The sequence below is a fragment of the Balearica regulorum genome, chromosome 1 (assembly GCF_011004875.1).
Source record: "Balearica regulorum gibbericeps isolate bBalReg1 chromosome 1, bBalReg1.pri, whole genome shotgun sequence".
Taxonomy (NCBI): Eukaryota; Metazoa; Chordata; class Aves; order Gruiformes; family Gruidae; genus Balearica; species Balearica regulorum.
This window is the reverse complement of record NC_046184.1, coordinates 191,755,062-191,772,506: the sequence shown is the minus strand read 5'-3', so window position 1 is coordinate 191,772,506 and position 17,445 is coordinate 191,755,062. Positions and strand designations below refer to the sequence as shown.

At 41.2% G+C, this 17,445-nt stretch overlaps 1 protein-coding gene across 13 annotated transcripts in view; it reads right to left on the bottom strand.

Annotated features, from left to right (window-relative positions):
• SUPT20H (SPT20 homolog, SAGA complex component) overlaps window positions 1-14,233 on the bottom strand; it is a 34,185-nt gene extending 19,952 nt beyond the window's left edge. For 6 of the 13 annotated variants that reach the window (XM_075741982.1, XM_075741987.1, XM_075741988.1 and 3 more), the window contains exons 1-12: window positions 14,135-14,228; window positions 12,472-12,569; window positions 10,353-10,388; window positions 9,150-9,208; window positions 8,999-9,065; window positions 4,543-4,672; window positions 3,771-3,874; window positions 3,115-3,231; window positions 2,930-2,983; window positions 2,111-2,250; window positions 573-729; window positions 432-488 (exon numbers count right to left, since the gene is read on the bottom strand). In XM_075741982.1, coding sequence (XP_075598097.1) covers window positions 432-488; window positions 573-729; window positions 2,111-2,250; window positions 2,930-2,983; window positions 3,115-3,231; window positions 3,771-3,874; window positions 4,543-4,672; window positions 8,999-9,065; window positions 9,150-9,208; window positions 10,353-10,388; window positions 12,472-12,474 — 924 coding nt within the window. In that variant the 5' untranslated portion in view covers window positions 12,475-12,569; window positions 14,135-14,228. Of the gene's footprint in view, window positions 1-431; window positions 489-572; window positions 730-2,110; window positions 2,251-2,929; window positions 2,984-3,114; window positions 3,232-3,770; window positions 3,875-4,542; window positions 4,673-8,998; window positions 9,066-9,149; window positions 9,209-10,352; window positions 10,389-12,471; window positions 12,570-13,884; window positions 14,027-14,134 lie in introns of those variants that run through there. The other 7 variants (XM_075741993.1, XM_075741989.1, XM_075741984.1 and 4 more) reach the window with 5 other exon arrangements.
• Window positions 14,234-17,445: the final 3,212 nt, after the last annotated feature.

Here is a 17,445-nt window from a genome sequence, read left to right as displayed (position 1 = left end):
TTCTCTGTAAAAACAATTAAACTATTGAAAATATTATGTCCCATAGTATTATGTCAAAAAAAAGGAATTTCTACCAAGCTGACAAGTGACTCATTTAAAAATAACTTCAATACCTCATTTTTTTTTCTATTTTTTGTATTATCAGACAACTTCAAATAGACATGTGCTCATTCAACCCACAGATGAACAACACTAAAGGTCTGTTTGCACTGTTTATCTCATCCAAATTACCTTGTTAAACTGCAATGTATTCCAATGTGGTTCTGCTTGTGTTTATACCTTACAGTACAGAAAATTTTTTTCAAATGTTGAAGTCACTCCCACTTTTTAAAGGTCATTCTTTGATACTGGATACTCTTTAGTCACTTCTTCATAAAATATAATGTTTAATACAAAAGCTAGTAACTGCTAACGGAAACAAATGGACTTACATCCACTTCAGAAGGTGCAGTCAAGTAGCAAGGGTTCTGTTTCCACATATCTACACACTGGAAGATGAAAAAGCAGTATTAATGTATTAAATTTTAAATAAATAGTTAGAAGTATACCCACCTATGTCTCAGAACACTTACATTTCCAACTTTGGAAATTTTGAGGTCATACTGCTGGGCTCCTTTCCTCTCCTTTCTTTTCTGTAAGTAGTCAAGTAGTCTGAGCTGAGGTGGAGTTGAATAGTGAGCTACTTCCTGCTGTCTGTTCAGAGACGACCTTGAGTACCTTTTGAAACACCTACGGTAAAATGACAGATAAGCTTCTAAACCCAGCAAACTGAAATTCCCCACTGCCTGTATACAAACACAAAAAAAATGCAGGGAATGCTACTTACATTCAGACTAGAAGACAGGTTTTCAAAATATTAATTTAAAATTGCTATTCTGGATTACACTGTACAACTCGAACTCTTGATTCTGTATTTTTTTAAAAAATACTAGTATTCTGTTCATGTGTTTCAGCACTAAGAATGGGGTTATTTTTTAAATGCATAATTGCAGTACATTGTCAAAATGAGTAACTAAATGAAAGTTATGGAGCTCACAATACTTGCATATTAGCATCGATTCAGTTCTGTCAAAACAGCTGTGTACTGCTTATGTAACGTTATAAGCACAGTATCCTCCATTCATTGTCTCATGCCAAACCCATTGGTACATTAATGCTGTCCTGGTCATTAATTTAACACCTTTGCGTATTTTTCTAACAGAATGTTTGTTGACCACCAAGCTCTAATTTTAAGAGCAGCTTGATCAACTTCACTATTTTTACTTATTTAGGTATTACCACTGGTTTTGTATTATAGAATAGAATCATAGAATCATTTTGGTTGGAAAAGACCTTTAACATCATCAAGTCCAACCATTATTATACTATTATATATGACCATTATATACTATTAGCATAGTACTTCAATGCAAATATAGTTTTAAATATTTCAGTAACTCTAACAGACCATTAGTACTTTTTCATTCTACAGAGTGAATGTAACTTTTACTAAAACAAATGTGAACAATTTCAAGCTTTTGTGGAAAAAAGTGAACAACCATGCACAGAAGTGAAATAATTTCAATGTTTTGTATATAATGCATATACAAAATGCATCACTTCTAAGTTTCCTAAGATTCTAATAGGTCTACACTTCTGTTTAACCTAGATGCCAAGCATGTAACTAATTCCCTTGATTTCCTCATTTAGGGTTAAACTTGTATATAGCTTTTAAAGAATCAGAGACCAATATGCAACATAGCCATTTATATATTTTACATTATTGAGCTGCCATCTGACTCAGCTTACATCTGAATTATGCAAAAAAGGACAAAATCAAAACTGCAATGTAACATATTATGTTAAGAAAATAATATATATATGCATTCTTCCGATACACAAAAATAAACATATTATAGTATCTACTACTAATTGAAATATAGTACAAAATTGAGCGCTTAAAGATGTAATTTCTTGACTGTTCCTCATATTCCTAGTATTTAAGTAGATAATACTTTGAGCACTGCATACAAGAAGCAAAATTTTCATATAAAGCATTGCTTATACTTTTCTTCGAAATACCTAATAACATTTCAAAGAAAGTCTCAACACGCTTTACACTGAAAACTACCGTTTCATGGGGCGAGTATTCATCTTCTGCTTGTTGTACAGGAGTCTGTTTGTAGTACAGGTCACTGCTATTGAAGGATCAAGACACAAAGGCTCTGCTGTAGCCAAAATAAGTTGGCTCTCAAGTAGGAGTTTGTCCTCCTGTAATACAGACAGCTATTAATAAATATAAAAATATGAAGACCTTTACACTAATGAAGTTGATATATACCTACACATATACGCATATTATCTCAAAGAAAAGTGAAAAAATTGTGTGTGGATAGTCAATAAAGAAAAAATTCAACAGTTAAGTATCACTAACCATTATTATGTGTTACAGGGCTTTAGGTGGGGTTTCTAATAGGAAAAGAAATCCTTCTTTCTATTAGGAAAAGTAGAAGGAGTGGGGTTTTTTTATTTGGGGGGGAGGTTTGTTGTTTGTTTTAAATAGAGTAGCAGTGGCAATGAAATCCATTTTCTGTCAATGATTTATATTGATGGACTGGCAATCAGTGCCATAAAGATGATCTATCTGGAACTTTAGATTACAATTTGAAATGGATTTGAGCATGATTGTCCAATACTCTCATTCTGCATTACCAAAAATTAAGGTCTGATTCTATAAAACTTTCAGCAAATCCTGTGTTTTCTGTGGCATCTTGTGGGAAGATGCTATTAATAAGTTAATTTGGCAGCTGTCTGGAGTATGTACCATGCAACACTATGCACATCACTGACAGTTTGAATTAATCAAAAATATCATCAGTTTTATTAGATTTTATTAAACTAAGTGTATTTACCACATCACTGTAAAGTTTTACAATTACTGCCGACTCACCTGTGTCCATTTGTGGTTGTCACTTGTTATAGAATGCACATCACAAATTAAAGTCTGAGGAAAAAGACGTAATGGTAATTAGCCATCAACTAAATAATACGATTTCTTAATGTATGTTCATTGTAAGTTCATATCCAGTCTAGGAACTACTGTGACAGCGAGGAATGACTTAAAAGACTTCCTACCTGCATTGTAGGACGCAAAAGAATGTGCTTGCTTTGGTACGTTGGAGATTTCATGTTACCAGACTGCCTATAGTCACGTATTTCTGCTATGACACATCCACAATGAAAAATATTAACCTAGTTGAAACAAACAAAAAACCAATTTGTAAATAAACAAATATTTACCAGTCTGCCTCAGTCCCTGTCTCCCAAAAAGAAGTTTGTTATATACCATACAATATTCTGTGATGCTATGAATAAAACTAATCACTAATTTTGTCGAGACCGGTGGTCTTTACTACATACCTAGACAGACCAAAAATACAAGCTTTGAATCTAGTGTTTCCATATGCCAGCAACATAGTTTTAAGAAATTACCATGTCAAATATTTCATAATGACAAAGAACAAAGGATATTTTGCTTGAGCAGAGTCAAAGTTGTTCAGCAGCCTTAACTATAGCAATATCTCTTCTATCCCTTTCTCCCCAAAATTTATTTTTTTTTTCCATATATCAATAAAAATATTTATTTGCAGCATTAAGTATTACAGTTCCAAATGCGCAAGTGTTTTATGCCTTGTGGTTGGAATCACCTACGTGAAAAAAAAAAATTTTAAAAAAATCAAGATCTATCTGGGTACAAAACATAAGTTATTTTTGAAAACAAACTGTCAAACCTGAGATTTTTCTAAAAGATCAACCAAAATAGGTGGTAGCTCCTCTGCATCCAAATATTCAAGCAGCTCTCCTTCCTCATAAGGCAGACGAATGGTCTCAGAATCTGAATATAAACAGAACAAACTGTTTTTCTTTTGTTTTTCAAGTTCAGACTTTAACAGTGTGAAATCTAAAACAAGCTTGCCACAGGAAAAAGCAGGGCCAGTGGAAACCTATCCACACAGGCTGTTTTTTTGCACAGTATTAATTTTTACATTCACTTCTGTTCCCAGAGCTGGATTTTGTTCTTCTTATGCCAAAAGGCAACACGCCTTTATAGCTCAACAGAATCAAATTTTTGCTTCCAGCTGACATACTGTATGCTCTTATTGCACGTCACAGTACCAACGGCATGAATATGCAAGTAAACTGGAACACAGATGCATTTAGTCAGACCTAAATTTAGGAAGCAGTGAAAGAAACAATTTGACAGAAGGAACCTGAAGTGAGAGAAACTCAGATAAGCAACTCAGGGCAAAAAAGGGAACAGACAGGAAGCTAAGGGAAAAATAAGAGAATGGAAGGCTACCAAAAAGACTCACACCTACCGATTTACACCGCATCGTTAGAGACTGTTTATAAGCACCTCACAGCTTTATGCAAATTTTTAGTTCATGTACAGTTTTTTGGGATTATGTCACAAGAAAAACAGTTAAACATAAGGAACAACACTTTCTAACTATTTAGAGAGCATTCTGAGTATTTTCTAAAATTAAATAGCAAAAATATTACCTGAACCATTTTTTCCCCTGAGCATAAGTGAGTAACCCTCATTTCCCGGATAGAGGTTCACTACCAGACATGACAACGTCTCCTGCATAACCAGCTTCTCAAGTAAATTCACATTTCGCCTCAGCTTCTGCTTTAAAAGTAAACATTGCTCATGAGCATAATACTATCAAGGAATTAGTAGCAATAAAAACAATTGCTAGAACATGCGTACTATTTAGATTAATGTTGAAGTATATATCTAAACAAGCCCAGTTAAATTTAATTTGACTGTATTCAGCAGGGTATATTAATTACATATTATTATCCATACTTATACACACAATTATTTTTTCAAAATCACTCATTAAAATGAAAAATCCCTTTAAGTCCACAGACAACACAGTTAACAAGAATGACCCTATGCTACAATGTTGTAAATCTACAATGCACTATTATTTGTATTATTTCTATCAGCATCATTTATATACTCTACATTGTTTGATAAGAACAACAAAATATTTAGTGCTTTCAAATATTCCTAACAGAAGCAGATATTCCTTTCCAGGATTAAAATACTGAATTATAGCATTTGGAAGTTTAATTGCATTGTCTTGTCTGCATTTGCTGAAATCTGATCCAGCAGCTGTAGATACTATTCCTCTATTTAATTTTAAGAATGATCTTTTCCATGTATAACAGATTTTTGAAAAGAATTAGTATGTTTCAAAGACCCCACATATATCCTATAGATTTTAAAATTTTAAAAGCTGCCTTAGAAATTAAAACAATTAATTCTAAATCTTCAGATAATTTTATACCTTCTGCGTGGAGCCATTCATTGGAAGTTAACCCTAGCACACTACTAAGCCCACCCAACTACTCATTTCACAAATACCCAAATAAGTAGTAGCGGGCTATCTCTTTTTGAATAAATTTATCTCTCCAGAGATATTGAGAAGATAGAAAGCAGAATCATTACTTATAGGGGAATGAACTAAAAGAAAAGGATCGAAAACAAAACCCCAAATCGCACAGCAATGTAATCCAACAGACCATTCTAACAGGTTTGTAAAGAAAAGGAGGAAAATCTTTTTTTTATCTCCTGCAATGTTGTTTTGGAACCATTGCCCAAAGTTAACTCTTCCTCAGGCATCATGAATGATGATGACTATGTCCTATTGGCTTTTACAGTTTAGAAATCGTGGAAACTAACACAAAGAAAAGGACAAAGTAGTACATAAATCCCGGAAAACTAATGGGGAAAGAACGGGAGGAGCAGGGGAGAGTGGGGGAAAACATATCATGGCAACACTAAAGACTGAAACTGCTCAGGAAAGCCAGTTCCTCATATAGGACTCTGAAGATGCAGCCTGTTACACAAAACCTTCTTCAGTTAAAACTCCTATTAACCCACACAAACACCTACACCAAAACAGAAGACTGCATGTGCACTGCTTCAATTTTCAGACACATCGCTGAGTAGGGGATATAGCTATGGGGCTTTCACTTACACACAGTACAAAGTAGCCTGGGGTACAGTAAATGCCATTTGAGAGCAAAGTCAACACAACTACTCTGATGTTTTTCTTTTAAATATTCAGATACTGTCATCTTTTGATGGAAATGTTCTTGGAACAGCAGGGACTAGCCAGAGGAAGAGACTTTCCCCCGAAGCCTGAGGTGCCCCTGCAGAACTGCTTCACTGCTCTGCAGGCTGAAGAGGAAAGACCCACCACATCAGGAGAGACGCTGGAGCTAAGTCAGCCTGGTCTGCTGCCCGTATAAGAACCAGCACAACTAAGAAAAGGCAATGGGTGACAGTAGTAGATGAATCTTCTGAGAGGTACAGAGGCACCCATGTGCTGACCTGACGCACTCCCATGAGAGGTGTGCTGCTTACCAGGGGCTCGGATGAGGGATGTCACCAACATTACTAAGCCTCATACAGTCCACTGACTATTATCTGCTGCTGCTGTTTCCCATGGGCACCAGTCATACAGCCAGGAGCAGTCTGAGGAACACCAAGAAAGATTACAGAGCCCTGGGAGCAGCAGTAAGGGACTCTGGAGCCCAAGTATTTTTTCATCAGTCCTCCTGGTCAAAGGGAAGAGGTTTGAAAGGGCCAGTGAATCGCCATGGCAAGTCAACAAACGGTTACGGGACTGGTGCCACAGCCAGGGCTTTGACTACTTAGACAATACGACTCGCTTTGAGAAACCTGGTCTACTGGGGGCTGATGAAGTCCATCTATCAGAGAAGGGGAAGAGCATTTTCGGTCATAGGCTTGTCAAGCTGGGCAAGAGGGCTTTAAACTAAACTTGTCACAGGAGGGGGACTTCAACCCACCTCACTCCTACCAGTTTGATGCCAGTGCCAGAAACAGAAGCCCAGAGCTGGGAGAAGGATCACAGGTCAGCAGGAGAGCACCTGAAGGGGAACACAGAGGAACTCCAGCCACTCCAGCCAGTCAGCTTCATTGGGGCCCAAGTGAAATGCCTCTACACAAATGCACGTAGCACGGGGAATATACGAGAGGAGTCAAGAGATGTGCACACACCTGCAGGGCTGTAATCTCACTGGCATCATGGAGATGTGGTGGGATGGCTCCTGTGACTGGAGTGTTGGGATGGAAGGATACAGGCTCTGTAGGAAGGACGGGCAGGGGAGATGAGGACGGGGTCTCACCCTCTATGTCAGTGACCAGCTGGAGTGCATGGAGCTCCACCTGGGGATGGGTGAGGAGCCGACCGAGAGCCTATGGGTCAGGATTAAAGGGAGGGCAGGGACAGGGGACATTACAGTGGGAGGGTCTGCTACAGGCCACCCAACCAGGGAGATGGAGTGGATGAGGCCCTCTAGACAGATAGTAACAGCCTCACATTCACAAGCCCCGGTCCTCACGGGGACTTCAGCCACCCTGGTATCTGTTGCAGGGACAACACAGCAGGGCATAAGCAATCCAGGAGGTTCCTGGAATGTGTGGATAACTTCCTCCTCCTAGTGACACAGGAGCCAATGAGGACAGGTGCCATGCTGGACCTTGTTCTCACCAACAAAGAGGGGCTGGTGGGGAATGTGAAGCTCAATGGCAGCCATGCATGTGACCATGAAATGGTAGAGTTCAAGACCCCCAGGGCAGTGAGGTGGGTGCACAGCAAGGTCACTACCCTGGACTTCAGGAGAGCAGACTTTGGCCTCTTCAGGGATCTGCTTGGTAGAATATCATGGGACGAAGCCCTGGAGGTAAGAGGGGCCCAAGAAAGCTGGTTAGTATTCAAGGGTCACCTCCTCCAAGCTCAGGAGCAACGCATCCCAACAAAGAGGACATCAGGCAAAAATGCCAGGAGGCCTGCATGGATGAACAAGGAGCTCCTGGACAAACTCAGACACAAGCAGAAAGCCTACAGAGGGTGGAAGCAAGGGCAGGTAGCCTGGGAGGAATACAAAGAAATTGTCTGAGCAGCCAGGGATCAGGTTAGGAAAGCTAAAGCCCTGATAGAATTAAATCTGGCCAGGGACGTCAAGGGCAACACAAAAAGCTTCTATAGGTACATCAGTTATAAAAGGAAGACTAGGGAAAATGTGGGCCCTCTCTGGAAGGAAACACAAGACCTCGTTACCCAGGATATGGAGAAGGCCGAGGTACCCAATTACTTTTTGTCTCAGTCTTCACCAGCAAGGGCTCTAGCCACACCGCCCAGGTCACAGAAGGCAAAGGCAGGAACTAGAAGAATGAAGAACCACCCACGGTAGGAGAAGATCAGGTTTGAGAATATTTAAGGAACCTGAAGGTGCACAAGTCCATGGGACCTGATGAGATGTATCCGCACGTCCTGAGGGAACTGGTGTATGAAGTGGCCAGGCCACTCTCCATCATATTTGAGAAGTCGTGGCAGGCCAGTGAAGCTCCAGCTGACTGGAAAAGGGGAAACATAACCCCCATTTTTAAAAAGGGAAAAAAGGAAGACCCGGGGAACTATAGACCAGTCAGTCTCACCTCTGTGATCACAAGATCATGGAGCAGATCCTCCTCCAGTCTATGCCTTACTATTCATATTACATCACTCAGTTATTTTAATAGCACTGGTATCTAATGAACTTGTTAGATACACCTCTCCATTCACCAGACCATTCTTTTGAAATTCTCTCTTTTCATATATAGAAAAGCATCTCAAGAGCACAATCATTACAACCGTCTGCCAGCATTCTACTTTGACTTAGGGTTACCAGGTAGTCATTGGCCCTCCCATCACCTTGTTTTTATTTCAAACTGACTAGGATGCTATTAAATTACAGAGTTGAGTCCACAAATGTCATAATAATTGTGTCTCCTGTAGTCTTAGCCTTAGGTAACTACTACAGTAACCATAGTTTATTCTCTTTTTTTAACAAAGGAATTAAGTGAAATTAAAAAAAATATTTTCTGCAGGTGCCTGTTTAGACAGCAATGAAAAGCTTCTTAGCAATTTCCTCTTACCTTTATCTCAGGCTCTTTTTCACATTCTTCTATATATAAATCATAGAGTTTTTGAAATACAGATTTTCTGAAATTAAAAAAAGCTTAAAATGTAACCAAAATTAAATCAAAGAAATGCTATTTAAAAGGTAAATACTGAAACTCTTATTACCTTCCACTGGATAAATATTTTCTTTTGGGAGGTCTCTGACGGGCACTTTCAATGATATACTAGAAAGGTAAACAAAAATAACATATATTACAAAGAAATTTAATTCTCACTGCCATGCAACTTTAGATCATTACTAGATAGCATTCTATGTATACAGAAAAAAATTAAGGGTTATGGTACATGACTGTTTCAAAAGTGTACTAAACACGATCTTGTGTACATTACAGTCATTAACAAGGATACAGCTCGATTTAGCTGTGAAACACAGCATTTCTGGCTGTGGCACGAGTTGCACGCAAAGCCTTGATTTTACAGTCATGTTTTTAGTTATAGTAGTAAATAACACAACTATAGTAGTAACACTACCGTACTTAGTTAACGCTACTGAAGTTAACATGGTAACATACTAAAGTTAACATGCTAAGATACAATCAAACTCATGTGTACTGGCTCGATAACATCTACGAATCAATTACTCCTCAGTAAAACCAACTTCAGGAACTTTAATTTTCCCCGTCTTGTGCACTTACGCTAGTTCTCTCTATAGAGCTGTGTATTATAAATACAATTCATGTACATTAAATATTTCAATTAAAAAAGAAGATAGATATCATCCTATATTAAATGTAGCTTACATTCTAACAAGGTTTTTTCAAATCTCTGTTGTTTGTCTTAAGCATGTTGATTAACAGCTTAGTTCAGAATTTCAGTGAAGAGAGGTTCTCCCACAGAAACATGTATTTCCCATAAGACGGTTCAAGGTAATTATATCTGATGTCAGCATGAAAGAACATGAATGTGAAGGCACTTACCTTTTCATTCTAACTGGGCTACCCTTAAAAACACAAACAGGATTTTGCCATATATTTCTGCCAGCTGTCTCTGAATCCCCACTGTACAGCTCTGCTTATTTCGCACCACACAGATTGGCTGGTTTAAAAGGGGAAAACTGAAATCCTGCATAGTCCATCATCATTGCAACCTGATGATGTTCTCAGTACAACAGGTAAGAGACAAATATATGACATAGCAATTTTAGTGAGAATTTCGCAAAACTAGCGTTACGTGTATAGGTGATTATTTATATACACATATATATAACATGCTCCTCCACTGCTTTTCAGCAGAAATATAAAAATATAATAGCTATTTTTTAACTGTGAGACCAATATATTATGTACAAATAATTTAGCTAATCCTTACCTCTGCACGATCCAATGCCAGTTCTAAAGCTTGTTGCTGCAAGAATTACAAAGGGTTTTTTAGAAATTACATTAACTGTTTAAATATCCTCATACATAAAAAACACCACAAAAACTGTATTACTACTGATATGAATTTATAGTTAGAAGATGGGCTCAAACATACTAAACCACACAAGCTTCAGCACATACTAAACTTAGCAGCTGAAACCTCATGTAACTGCATCAATAGTAATTAATTCTGCTACGAAGTGTTTATGCTTGCAAGGTTTTGGCTAAATTATGAAGTCTTAGAACAAAGAAAGGCAATTAGAATTAAAAGTAGGAATAGAAATTACACCTAATAAATGTAGTAACAAATATTAACCAAAACAATTAGAGATGACAAGTATAAAATCTGTTCTTCTTTCTTAAGCTGGCTACTAATTCAACAGAAAGACTAGGCTGAAGTATGCCTGAACGGTTGTCCAGGAATAAAACATTTAACTTTTAGACACTGGTGCCTAAGTATCAGTACAGTTATTTTTCTACAAAACGGAAATGGAGATCTTGTGCTCAGAATGTTACTTCTGCGTACAATACAATTTGAGAACGGTTTCTTAAGACATACTGTTAGGTGGCTAAGAAACAAATAGAGCCTCCACTCCAGATTTCCTCCAAGGCAGGCTAAGAAGTATGCCCAACCCTAGGACAAGACATCAAAATCTACAAAAGTTAACACTCTATATCCCATAGCATAGTATACTTAATAGCATTTACTTTAACGTCTTTCGCTCCTTTGCAATGTCTTTCACTTCAGTATACCTGCAGTTGATATAAATGTATTTCAAGAGCAGCAAACAGCTTCATAGATAAGAATAATGAGGTCTTGGACTAAAATCTGACAAGTATTTCAAACAAAATAAACACCAGTATAAAAAAAAAAAGATGAAGCCTCCCTTGGCCCCTAACTCTCCTTCTCTGGTACTTACTTTAGCTCTGACACCTACTTTGTACGGGAATAATGTGCAGCTGCTAAACGAACCAGACAATGAAACTGATTTGGGGCAGAGAGGAGAGAGAGAGAGAGAGGACAATACTAAGAACCAAAGTCTTGTAGGAGAACGCTAAGGGCTTGATTCAACTCCAGGTAAGTCAAGAGCAGCAATGCACGCACTTCAGTGGCAGGTGGATAAAGTCCTTAAGAATGTATTGGTGACAAGCTCCAATAACAGTAAAAACCCCCTGTTACTTAAAAAACAACTTACACATAATCCCCACAGTCAGAACCTTGTAAATAGGCTACACTATTAAAAAAACCCAAACCATAGAGAAGTGTTTTGGAGAATCCTCCACTCCTCAGTAAAGCTTAGAAACATTTGTAATAGGTACTTCTTCCCACATATATATTTGCATTGTTTCCTATGTTTAGCCCATCCTTATTACCTGTTCGTGAAAGCAAATACCTTTACTTGTGTCTCCAGGATGAGAAGGCATATGAGCCTTCACAGCAGTACCAGTTTTTTCATACATTAGAATAGAATTCAGGGGAGAAAACCATACTACAGTAACAATAAAGAAATATATAGCAGAAAAACTCAGGCCTGTTACCATTCACCTGCAGTGTCTCCAACACAAAATTTCTTACCTGTTCTTGGAAAAAAAACAACCCCACTTAACAACGTGCTATTAGTCATTAGAACCTGCCACTGCAGAACATTTAAATTTTCAAGTGTCTAGGCATTTATATGAAAATTTCAAATACTCATGCTTTCTATATAAGTCTAGCGTGTAACGGCATGATTTCAGACATTCAATTCACTTGACGTTAGGTAAAAATCCATGGCAATATTATCACCTGTGAATACAAAAATAGTGTGTGGAGGCAGGATTTGTATGTACTGAACCGCCTAACACCAGTCATGTCCGAAAACACACCACTAACTCTCCTCTGATGCACTGGACACTGACTAAGTGTTTAGAAGTACTCCTAAGCCATGAAGGAAGATGCCCCTGAAAAAATGATTTTTTTATTTTTATTTTTTAGAAAATGAGAAACATTAATGGTATGCTTATCAGCCAGACAGCTAGCAGAATAGAGCAAAAGGATCTGAAAATATATTATCTGAATCATAACTTACCATTGTAGTTGAAGCCAGGTGACCAAATGGCAAAAGAAGTACTTCAGAAGTTTGGTGCAGCAGTCAAAGAATCATATTTTATGATTACACTTGGAGTACTGAAAAAAATCAAGGAGAAAAAATATCACTAAGAAACTAAATAACCATTTTATTTAAATACAACATTTTCAATGGTTAATTGTACTTAAATCTCATTTGCATTGTATCCTTTCCTCCAAACGTAGAAATACAAGTTCCATTCAGCGTGAGCACAGAGGTTCCTATTCTAGTGACTAGTACTACTTTGCACAATCATTTTACGTTAGTTATATTAAATAGCAAAGCAACAATAAGCATATAATTGAAATTCTATAGCCAAGTACTCCTCTCTATTTTAGCAGTTTACATAGACACGCCAAATATCACATCCACAGATGCACAGAAGGCTAGAACATTTAATGACAAGTAGCCAGAATATTTAGCATATCCTGTTAGGTTTTTTTGGTTTGCTTTGATGAAGGTATTAGTCTACAGACAACATCTCCACCAGCGCTGCCTTCTAGCACTATTTTGAAATGTTAGTTTAATACTGACTCACAGTAGGCTGTCAATTATGAACTGACTAAACTGCACAGCACTAGCACCTTCCTTAGATGTCTTTGCCCTCGGATGCTATGTTCCTATGCCATTTCATTTTTAAATTCAGCTAGACAGTTGTATAAAGATAACACTAGCTCAAAAAAACCCAATCTTTAAATCCTGTTCTTTATATCATTCCCAATGAAGAGATGTGAAAACCCAAGTTAATTTTACTTTCATGTTTGAACATTATGGTGCTGCACTATACTTGAAACATTCACTTCAGAAATACCACCACACACAATTTTAATTTGTGGAAATACTTCTGTTGCAGCTGCATTCCACATGAGCCTTGGTTTTCGCAGACACCTTCCTAGATTTCAGATGACATATGTCTGCTACCTCACACCTCCCTATACCTTACTCAGCAGTTTCAGCCTGAAACCAATTTCAACGGAAAAAAAGCAAAAAAGAACACAAAAACCCAACACACAGAATGACCCAGAGCTCCCCACAAGGCTGAAACCTGCTGGCTTCTGGTAGATGGCAAGAAGATGGGCAAACAGGAGCCTGCACAGCATGGCCCAGGGGGGCGTCCATCCGTGCCATCCTATAGACCAGCTGCTTTCCGAGAAGCTTCTCCGCCCCCGCCCCGGCTCACGCTGAAGCCAGGTTCTAGGAGAGGGAGACCGAGAACACCCAGCACCACTGCGAGCGAGGCGCAGGTGGAAGCCCTGCGAGGGACGGGGAGCCCGATCCGCCCAGGCCCCGCCGAGCACCGCCAGGCGGACAGCCGGGCCAACTGCACCTCTGCGCCCGCCGGGGCTGTCACCGCCTCCGCGGACACGGGCCTACCTGCGAGGGCGGAGAGCGACCAGAGGGAGCCACCGACCGCAGCGGCCAGCCAGAAAGGGCCGGGCCGGCCCAAGCCGCAAGGCCGCGCTGCGGCCGGGCCGAAGGGTGCAGGCCAGGCCTCCATCTCCCACGGCCCGCCCGGCCCGGCCCAGACCGGCCCGCCAGGGCGCAGGGGGCCGCCGCCGCCACCCGACCAACCGCCCCCTCCCCGGTGCGGGCGGGGAAGACCCATGACGCCGAGCGCCGTTACCTGCCGACCTCCCGCGGGGCCCTGCCCCCCGCACAGCAGCCCCCGCCGCCCGCTCATCCGCCCCCGCCTCAGCCCACCGCCGCGCCCCCGGCCACTTCCGCCCCGCCGCTTCCGAGTCGCTCCCGGAAGGGGCGGGGCCGTCGCTATGGCGACGAGGTGGGTCAGGTTGAGGGCGGGAAGCGACTCGCGGTGTCGCCACAGAGACGTGAGGGCGGGGCTGCTAAGCCTTCGTAGGCGGCCCGAGGGCCCCGCTCGCGCCGGGAGTAGCCGTTGGGCGCTGAGGGGCGGGACGGGAGGAACGGCATCAACGGGATCCGAGGCCAAGGAGTTCGTAGGGTTTAGGGGTGGTAAAGTGCTGGGATACCGCTGCAGGCCAAAGGTTTAATGCCGTTGTGAAGTTCTAAAGAGGTTTCCCTGTGTCTGTAAAAGATATTTGAAGATTTTTTGGTGTGTGACTCCCGGGCAGCAGCGTGTTGTAGAAACTGGTTTCTCTGAGGACACAGAGGAATGGTTGGGTGGTGGGTGGTGTGACAGCAATTCAAGGATAGAGAAGGATTGCTTGGGAAAGGTATGGTGGACACGTGGCTGGGGAAGCTTTGCTTAGGATAAGCTCAGTGCCTGAACGTAAATTTTACTCAATCCTAATGCTCTGTATTCTTATAATTCCCATTTGAGGCGTACAGGAATTGTTCTAAAGAACTATACCGGGAACATTTAAGCCTCTTTTCTCTGTAGTAGGATGTTTTGAGTGTTTTAGCAGCTGCTTCTGGGTAACTTGCTAGAGCTGCTAGGTGATTCATCGGATCATTATGCAAACAACCATTTGTTTGAAGTGATAAAAGTGATTTTTAAAATTGCATTAAAAGCCTGTTTGTACAGTGAAGGAGTGAGTGCTTGTTTTGGGGAGTTTGTTTGTTTTTCTGGAATGTTCGAGTTTCTGTCAAATCAGATTAAATAGTGTGTTGTGTTTGCATGGCAAGGTTTTGGTAGCAGGGGGGGTACAGGGGTGGCTTCTGTGAGAAGCTGCTAGAAGCTTCCCCTGTGTCTGATAGAGCCAATGCCAGCCGGCTCCAAGGTGGACCCACTGCTGGCCAAGGCCAAGCCAATCAGCGCCTCTGTGATAACATATTTAAGAAGGAATAAAACCCCCAAAAAACAGGGAGAGCTTTTTGCAGCCGGAGAGAGGAGTGAGAAGATGTAAGAAACTCTCCAGACACCAAGGTCAGTGCAGAAGGAGGGGCAGGAGGTGCTCCAGGCGCCAGAGCAGAGATCCCCCTGCAGCCCATGGTGAAGACCATGGTGAAGCAGGCTGTCCCCCTGCAGCCCATGGAGGAAGGATGAGGGGGTGTAGAGATTCCACCTGCAGCCCGTGGAGGATCGCACACCAGAGCTGGTGGAGGCACCTGAAGGAGGCTGTGGCCCTGTGGGAAGCCCAGGCTGGAGCAGGCTCCTGGCAGGACCTGTGGACCTGTGGAGAGAGGAGCCCAGGCTGGAGCAGGTTTGCTGGCAGGACTTGTGACCCCGTGGGGGACCCACGCTGGAGCAGTCTGCTCCTGAAGGTCTGCACCCCGTGGGAGAGACTCACATTGGAGAAGTTTGTGAAGGACTGTCTCCCGTGAGAGGGACTCCATGCTGGAGCAGGGGAACGATGAGAGGAGTCCTTCCGCTGAGGATGAAGAAGTAGCAGAAACACCGTGTGATGAACTGACCGTAACCCCCATTCCTCGTCTCCCTGTGCCACTGAGGGGGGAGGAGGTTGAATCCGGGAGTGAAGTTGAGCCTGGGAAGATGGGAGGGGTGGGGGGAGGTGTTTTAAGATTTGTTTTTATTTCTCATTCCTCTACTCTGTTTTGCTTAGTAATAAATTAGATGAATTCCCTCTCTAAGTTCGGTCTGTTTTGCTCGTGATGATAATTAGAGAATGATCTCTCCCTGTCCTTATCTTGACCCACGAGCCTTTCGTTACACTTTTTCTCCCCTGTCTAGTTAAGGAGGGGGAAGTGATAGAGTGGCTCTGGTGGGCACCTGGTCCCCAGCCAGGGTCAATCCACCACAAATAGATAAAGCGGAACTCCACAGCAGATTTGCTATCTTCATGTACATACTGGAAATTTCTTTTAATTACATAGTCAACAACAAAGGGATTGGAGACAGCTTGAGAATAAATTTACTGTCACCTCTCCCTCCAGAGAGGTTAAATAATGCCTGTATTGGTTTTGGCAGATACTTGTCTAACAATGATCAGATCTACCTGCAAGCAAGGTTAAATAATAAGTTGTTACTGATTAACAATACCAGGATTACTTGATAAAATATCTTTGTGATAAAGGACTGAAACATCATGTTAGGAAAACAGTTTAAAGGATTTGTATTCCTAAAATCATAAGAATTGGGGGAAAAAAAGTGTTAAATTCATCATGGACAGGAGAGTCAAAGGATGTGGCTAAAATAAACTACTGCCAGGTTCGCATGAGATGCCTACGGTGCCGTGTAATGTCACTTTGATGAGCACCCTGGCAGGAGTGCTCCTGGTTGGGATGCCAGTATCCGTACTCTGAGTCTGTAAGTATTTCCAAGCTCTCCCAGGCATATCTACGCTATACATTGCACATACTGCCCTCGGGCACAACACATGTTGCCTGCTCTTCCCAGGCCTTTCTAGCACTTCTGGCTGAGTCACAATTTATTTGTTCATAGCACTCAGCAAGTGTGCTACCCTGTGATTCAGCCACCAGTCCTATATGAAAGATCACATCTAGCACTACCCTTCAGTGCCTTTGTTAACCTTGCAGCGCTGACATGTCCTGACAGGGGGTCACTTGAAAACTGAAGAAAATTTAGATATGGGGAGCTCCAGGGAGTGATGCTGGAGTGCTTCCTGTAGGACCACCCAGGTTCTCTATCTTGTTGGTGCTGACACTGTTTCAGTTTCAGCACTGGATTCTTTTTAGCCCTTAGTCTGATACTCAGGGCATAGCCAAAATGTTGGAAATTATAATTGCTGATGATGCCATGATTCTCTCAGAGGTTCTTAGTACATACAATAAAAACCTCTGATGGGATCAGTATTCTTCAGATGTGGGGATAAACAAGATGGGCTCCTAATTTCAGCATGCGGAAGGCTACTTTAATGGTTTGTTAGGAGACCATGTTCCTGAACACCAGAGAAGAGACTAACAGGATCTCATCCTGGTCTAGGAGCAGATGGCAGTTCTTCCTGGATTCCTCCAGGCATCTAACAGATGTATATAGTACAGCAGTTCTGCAGCTGCATTTGCTCCCACTTTGAAGACAGTCCACCTTTGAGCAGG